Consider the following 8,079-nt stretch of genomic DNA (forward strand, 5'->3'; position numbering starts at 1 on the left):
GTCACAAACTGAAATTAGGCAAACTTTTAAAATATTAGCAACCAGGTAATTGCGGAGCAATTTCTGCATAGTGCATCTTTAACTATCTGCATTGACCCTTTTTGGACAATTTTTTTTATTTTTTAATAATCGCATATGCTGCTGTTACTGTTTTATTTACTATCCTGTTGCTTAGTCACTTTATTCCTAGATATGTACATATCTACCTCAATTACCTCGCACCCCTGCACATCAACTCGGTATTGGTACCCCGTGTATATAGCCAAGTTATCATTACTCATTGTGTATTTATTATTACTTTTATTATTGTGTTATTACTTTTCTATTATCTCTTTTCTTTCTCTGCATTGTTGGGAAGGGCCGGTAAGGATGTAATTCACTGTTCAAATTTTATTGGTCACATACATATGGTGAGCAGATGTTATTGCGAGTGTAGCGAAAATACGTAAAATTATTAGTGCCATTATTAAAGTGACTAGTGTTCCATTTATTAAAGTGGCCAGTGATTACAAGTCTGTATGTAGACAGCAGCCTCACTGTGCTAGTGATGGCTGTTTAACAGTCTGATGGGCTTGACATAGAAGCTGTTTTTCAGTCTCGGTTCCAGCTTTGATGCACCTGTACTGACCTCGCCTTCTGGATGGTAGCGGGGTGAACAGGTAGTGGCTCCGGGTGGTTGTTGTTCTTGATGATCTTTTTGGCCTTGCTGTGACATCGGGTGCTGGAGGGCAGGTAGTTTGTCCCCGGTGATGCGTTGTGCAGACCGCACCACCCTCTGGAGAGCCCTGCGGTTGTGGGCGGTGCGGTTGCCATACCAGACGGTAATGCAGCCGACAGGATGCTCTCAATTGTGCATCTGTAAAAGTCTGTCTGGGTTTTAGGTGACATGCCAAATTCGCACCTTCTTCACCACACTGTTTGTGTGGACTATTTGTTTGTCTGATCAAGTCAAATCTGATCAAATCAAGCCTACTACTGTTGTTGTCGTCTGCAAACTTGATGTTTAAGTTGGAGGCTTGCATGGCAACGCAGTCATGGGTGAACAGGGAGTACAGGAGAGGGCTGAGCACGTACCCTTGTGGGGCCCCAGTGTTGAGGATCAGCGAAGTGGAGATGTTTCCAACATTCACCACCTGGGGTTGGCCCATCAGGAAGTCCAGGACCCAATTGCACAGGGTGGGGTTGAGACCCAGAGCCTCAAGCTTAATGATGAGATTGGAGGGTACTATGGTGTTGAATGCTGAGCTATAGTCAATGAACAGTATTCTTACATAGGTATTACTCTTGTCCAGATGGGATAGGGCAGTGTGATGGTGATTGGACCTATTGGGGCGGTAAGCAAATTGAAGTGGGTCTAGGGTGACGGGTAAGGTGGAGGTGACATGATCCTTGACTAGTCTCTCAAAGCACATTGGTCTGCGCATGCTCTGAGGACACGGCTAAGGATGCCTTCTGGGGTCTCCTATTCCATCGGCTATGTATTATCCTCAAAGCGGGCAAAGAAGTTGTTTAGTTTGTCTAGAAGCAAGACGTCGGTGTCTGCGACGTGGCTGGTTTTCCTTTTGTAGTCCGTGATTGTCTGTAGACCCTGCCACACTTCTTGTGTCTGACCCGTTGAATTGCGACTCCACTTTGTTTCTATATTGACATCTTGCCTGTTTGATTGCCTTGCGGAGGGAATGATTAGTCTGTTTGTATTCTGCCATATTCCCAGTTGCCTTGCCATGGTTAAATACGGTGGTACATTTGTAAGTCTACGCCTGTTGTTTATGAAGAATGCGATGAATAAAATTGTATTTGAATTCAATTAATTTGCTAAACAAGATGTGGCTTTCCTGAATATGAGTTGACAATGTATGTATGAATGACAACACAACTGTTCGTACTTATACAAAGGTTCTGAATGGAGCAAATGCACCATCATTTTCATATTTGGCAAGACATTACATTCAGAAAAACGTCTCTTATGGAAATGTTGAATACAGATAACAGATTGATTGTTCACATGTAGTTCTTTCATGATTTCTATTTCAAAGGCTCTGAGCGGTGCACTCTGAGAAACCCCTAGTCTGGTGACTGTAACCTGATCTGCTAGTTCCCCTAGTCCCAGCTGAACTCACCACTACCACCTTACTACAGTAGGCCAATGTCATACAAGAAAGACAGCAACATTTTATTTTCCCAAAAGATGTAGGATGTTGAATGGATATTTGAGGAGCAGATCCATTCTTTTTTTTCTTCCCAAGGAAGTTTGATCACAGGACTGACTATCATTATCGTTATTGTCACTTAATTGTAAGACTAAGATAAATTGCGTCAATGTAATAATAATATAACATCATTATGCCAATTATATCAATTATAATATCATTTGATCTGCTTGATCGTTGTATATAATCTAAAAAGGAATTCTATCTCAAATCCAATTTTATTGGTCACATACACATATTTAGCAGATGCTATATTGGGTGTAGCGAAATGCTTGTGTTTCTACCTCCAACAGTGCAGTATTATCTAACAATTCACAACAATATACACATGTAAAAGAATGGAATTTAAAAATATATAAATAGATAGTGAGAAAATGCAGAGTTAAGGACATTTTAACCTGGTAGTGAATGGGATGACCTTTTCCCCCCTATAAGTAAGCACCCTCTCACAGCTGATCATTAACTCAGAGTAGACAGGAGTTTTAGCCAAAGATGATGGATCACTCAGGCCTATACCATTGAAAATAATGGTCTGTTTCTGTTTACTTTAGGGGGGTGGCTCTCCCATAGGCACCAATGCCATTGCAGCTGGGTCTAGTATACTCAGGCTGCGTTTACACAAGTAGCCCAATTCTGATATTTTTTCCACTAAATTGACTTAACCAATCAGAGCTGGTCTGATTGTTCAAAAGACCAATTAGTGGAAAAAAAATATCAGAATTGGGTTGCCTGTGTAAACGCAGCCTTCCTCTTCTGTCTGTTTCAGCTACTCCAAGCTTCCATGCTTTTCACATGACCTTGGGTCCAGAACTCACCAACCAAAAGCTTGGTTGGTAACGCATAATCAAGGTGTGTCAAGTGTCATTCACAACCATGTAGCCTACTTAGCCAGCAACCTATTGAATGACATCACTCAAAATTAGCTATTTTAAACCTTGGATAACTTTAATGTTATCACATTTAATATTATAGGCCCGTCTTTCATGTATGATATTAAATGTTTATTTTGAAAGAAAGAAATACTCTTGGGCACAGGCCAACAACACAGCTGAATTCATGAAGGCAGGACAAATCTCTTAGGCCAGGGGACGTTCATAAAAACATCGTCTCCGCCCACTAAATCCACCAGCGCACCAATGGCATGTCGCCTTTCAGCTCCCGCTTTGTCTCGCGAATACAGTGGTATTAAATCCGCTCTCAACTAAACGCATCGGCCATTTCGACTGAGCCGGCATACCTCAGCAGTCATTGGTTGAGCGGGAAGGTTTCTGTGTATCAACGTCCCTGATAACAACACAAAAATGAATGAGACCGTCGTCTCGTTCGCTAAGGACTTCTTGGCTGGTGGTATTTCCGCTGCCATCTCCAAAACAGCTGTAGCTCCTATTGAAAGAATCAAGCTTCTGCTTCAGGTAAGTTTGACTGGCTTTCAGAAATTAACTTTAGCTATAGTAACGTTACAGTACTATAACGTTACTAACGTTAACACCGATGAAAGGGATTCGTTTGGTAGTAGCTGGCTAAGTTATTAACGTAACTCCTCTCGTACTTGCCATTTAGTTTATATATATATTTTTTTTACCTGGGTTACCTAGCTAACTCACTTCTGTAACTTAGCTAATGTCATTGGTGCCTTGCAAGGTTGAAAAGATGCGAGTGACTCGTCCATTTTGGTTCATCTTGGGACTGTCAGTTCAGCAGCAAACCGGTGTCTGTCTTGTCTGGGTATTTGGCTAACGTTAACTACTTTGATTGCTGCAAATTACAAACGTTATTATGCAACCACGTAACGTTGAGTTTTTAAAGACTCCTTATGTGTCATGCTCATTGTTATTGCTACTTACTAGTTATTTGTTCACGAGCTAGCTTGGACATTGAACGTCGTTGTGTCCTCCGTCATCAAATTACGTAACTAGCGGTTACTAGGCCGGAGAAGTTGCCAAGGTCGTAGCAAGGGGAGGCTTCATCCGCTGTTTAGCTGAGGCCTAGCGAGAACCAATATAGTGCTGAGGAGGCGCGTCCTTATGGTGAATGGAATGTGGAAAGGCAAAGTGCTGATGGACAACGTTACCTAGCTTGCTTCTTGTCTACATGATTTTAGCTACTATTAGCTGTGTATCCACAATGTTGCCAACATTGAATTACTATGACTGGTATTGTTAGTGGTGTTGGCTTATTTAGTTGACCTAGTTGGCTAAAGACATTGAATGCTTGAAGCATACCTGTTACACTTTTATTGATACAGGTAGGCCTTGTCCTCTATCTTTGTCATTAAACCGCTGTTTCCTTTTCTCTTCAAAAATATTGTATGAAGACTGAGTGTTGGCTTTTGATGTGTTTGTGAATACAGGTGCAACATGCTAGCAAACAGATCACCGTTGACAAGCAGTACAAGGGTATCATGGATTGCGTCGTCCGTATCCCCAAGGAGCAGGGCTTCCTGTCGTTCTGGAGAGGCAACTTGGCCAACGTCATCAGATACTTCCCCACCCAGGCCCTCAACTTTGCATTCAAGGACAAATACAAGCAAATCTTCCTGGATGGTGTGGACAAGAAACAGTTCTGGAGGTACTTCGCTGGTAACCTGGCCTCTGGCGGTGCTGCTGGCGCTACCTCCCTTTGTTTTGTGTACCCCCTCGACTTTGCCAGAACCCGACTGGCTGCTGATGTCGGCAAGGCCGGTGCTGGGCGTGAGTTCAACGGCCTGGGCGACTGCTTGAAGAAGATCTACAAGGCTGATGGTCTGAAGGGCCTGTACCAGGGATTCTCCGTGTCGGTCCAGGGCATCATAATCTACAGGGCATCTTACTTTGGTGTCTATGACACAGCCAAGGGTGAGTCCATGGACTGCTCTGAGCACAGGCCTCATTCCTCATGTCTGAGAAGAACTGCAAGTGTGTTTGTTTCACAAATCTTAAAGCCTGTTTTAATCTGCTTGGTTTCTCTGTAGGCATGCTGCCAGATCCCAAGAACGCAAGCATCTTGGTCAGCTGGGCCATCGCTCAGTCTGTGACTGCAGTCGCTGGTCTTACATCCTACCCCTTCGATACCGTCCGTCGCCGTATGATGATGCAGTCTGGACGTAAAGGAGGTAATTGTTAACTTTTGAACACTTGTCTATTTTAGTTTAAAGTTATTTATTCACTGTCATGCTATTCACCAACAGTGGGCAACTGCTTGAGAAACATTCAGCCAAGGCAGAGGTATGACCTGTTACTTTTGTTTTGCAGGTGACATTATGTACACTGGCACCATTGACTGTTGGAAGAAGATTGCGAAGGATGAGGGCGGCAAAGCCTTCTTCAAAGGAGCCTGGTCCAATGTTCTCAGAGGCATGGGTGGTGCCTTCGTGCTGGTCTTGTACGATGAGTTGAAGAAGGTCCTCTAAACTATTTTTAGATGTCTCCCCATAAATGTTTAAACTGTAACATAACTTGTACATTTGGAAGGACTGTCAAATTCCGCCTTATTTATATAGGGACCAACTAGTATGTTTGTGCTAGTTGTACTGGAGAAATCGGTTTTGCGCTTTTAATTTGCCCAATGTTTTTCTGTTTTCCCCCCCAGAATGTCATTCCCACTTAAAAAAATAAATAAAATACTATGCCAGGTCTTCAAATGTCAACCTGTTTCATCTGGATGGCCTGTTTCTAGTCAATACTGTAAAAATAAAGGCAACCTACTGAATGAACCTACAATGAGCTTTCCACTTGGTTTGTGTTTCTTTGGCAGTAGCATCACTGAATGGCATGTAGTGTTACTCCTGGATTCTCCCTGGTGTGGTTTCTCTTGAGAGCCAGCTGGTGTCTTATTCGTTGAGGTGTAATCTTAAGAGCTGGTTGTCCTTGACAGTTATGGTTGGGCTCCAGCCAAAGTTAGCTGACTGGTGCTTGGACTGGGTGGGTGTAATCTATAAACTGGTGATAAGGTTCTAAACATGGATGGTGAGAAAGAAACTGCTACAGAATCTTGTGGCATGAAGTTGATGACTTGTTCTGGCTCAAAATACATATTTGAGCAGAATTTACTCAAACGAAGTAACTGACATCCCCTTCTGAGAGGAATGCTAGGATTATCTGTTGCGAAGTGGATTACTTCAGGCTTCTAAATATACTCTTCGTTCTCTCAAGCTGGGTGCTGGACCGTTACCTGTATGCGGAGCCAACTGTTTATAAAATGACAATCCTGCTCAAAGATCGACGTTGAACTTGAGTTTGACTGGGTGCCAATCTACACTGCTCCAGCAAATAGACTGTAGAGAAGCAAACTCAACCCTCCCTTTTAGAGTAGTTAGCTGAACGTCAGAATAAAGTACTAGGAAATAGTGGGTGCTGACATGTTAAATCTGAGACTCGATCCTGCACTAGTGACATTGCTGAGAAATTCCTCCAGATCACGGCAGCTGTTAAATGGGAGCCTATCCAAACTCATGTCATCAAGAAGTCAGAATGCGCCTTAACTTTTCACAACTACACCGTTAAGACTTCGGTACATCAGTGTTGGCTGCAATATCCGGTTGTAATCCCGTCCTTGGGTTACTTTCACCAGCTAATGTCAACGTCATGCTCTTGTAGACATGGTATTGTCTACGATGTTCTTCAATGGAGGACACTCTTAATTTAGCTCTCAGTGCCTCTCAGATTACACATGATTTACGCAGCAGGGTATGGAGCACCTAATCTTCCTTGGGCTGATGGGAGTTAGGAAGTCATCCTTGGCATCAGCATTGCTTTAGTGACACACCAAATATGGTCCTGACTGGTGATTTACCCAAATCATTGGTTAGTAACTTCTGATGTTTCAGCATGCCCTTTCCACTTCTGCATCATTACAGCTGAACTAGGAGGCATATGTGAGTTGCTTAGGTAACACCCATTTGAGGTCATTGGTGAGAGCTCAGATAAGCATGCTTTCAGTAGTACCACACCTTTGGACTTCTAAACTTTAGTGTCTTATGGTCTATTGCAGATTGAAAGCGAACCACACTAAGACCAATATTACAATTACTCAGAGCATGGGCTGTTATGTAAGAGGCAGATTATTGCATTGAGGTTATTTACAGGTGAAACTGGTTTGAGCTGCCCTTAACTGTCAACCTAATGTCAAACAGAGCCTGCTGATGGATCACGTGGTTTTAGCATATACTCTGCTGCGGTTTCATAATCCTTTCCTGCTGAATGACGTCATTTACACGTCTCTGCTCGTCACTGAAATGAAAGGAATGTGATTATGGAACCGCAGCATTGGTTTCAAATCAGATCGATGATAGATTAAAAAAAATATATATATATCAATTAGCTGCTTCACTACAGCACCTTAGACTTAAGTAAATACATCCAAAAACATGTGAGAGAAACACTGGATAAGAGCCAGGGGGTGCTCATTTAGACTACTTAGTTCATATTTTAATTATACTCCATATTTAAAATGGCATTTTGAATGTTAAACATCACGTAGGATCTGAACGTCTTTATGCACCGTTTTACCATTGCCAGTATGGTTTATGGTTACCTGCCAGCTCATCGAAATGCAGAGAGTGCCATCATGTGGTGATTCTGTTATTTGCGTTTTATCTATTCCCTTTACACACTGTTGGTAGAGTGGGTCACCAACAACAAAATCGTAAATGGAGCAAAAGCATTCATTGACATTTCGCATTTTATTTCTATGATAAATATATAGCACTCAAATGAAATTCTTTGAGAGCAATTTTTTGGATTTCAAATTTATATCATTTTACAAAGTCATGACAAAACAATGGTCCTTAGGTTTTTGGGTTATGATAAAGAGTTGTGCTAGTGAGGTATCTTATTGAGAAAGGTATAGTTAGTGTGTAACAGATTCCCAGGATTTGAACTTGCTCAGGATT

At 42.2% G+C, this 8,079-nt stretch overlaps 1 protein-coding gene across 1 annotated transcript; it reads left to right on the plus strand.

Moving 5' to 3' along the window:
• Window positions 1-3,337: 3,337 nt before the first annotated feature.
• On the plus strand, window positions 3,338-5,908 carry LOC139366244 (solute carrier family 25 member 5). Its single transcript, XM_071103511.1, has 4 exons — window positions 3,338-3,622; window positions 4,561-5,044; window positions 5,161-5,301; window positions 5,441-5,908. The coding sequence occupies exons 1-4, from the start codon at window positions 3,512-3,514 to the stop codon at window positions 5,596-5,598; spliced, it is 894 nt and encodes a 297-aa protein (XP_070959612.1). The 5' UTR covers window positions 3,338-3,511; the 3' UTR covers window positions 5,599-5,908.
• The last annotated feature ends 2,171 nt before the right edge of the window (window positions 5,909-8,079 follow it).

This window comes from Oncorhynchus clarkii, chromosome 14 (assembly GCF_045791955.1).
Source record: "Oncorhynchus clarkii lewisi isolate Uvic-CL-2024 chromosome 14, UVic_Ocla_1.0, whole genome shotgun sequence".
NCBI lineage: Eukaryota > Metazoa > Chordata > Actinopteri > Salmoniformes > Salmonidae > Oncorhynchus > Oncorhynchus clarkii.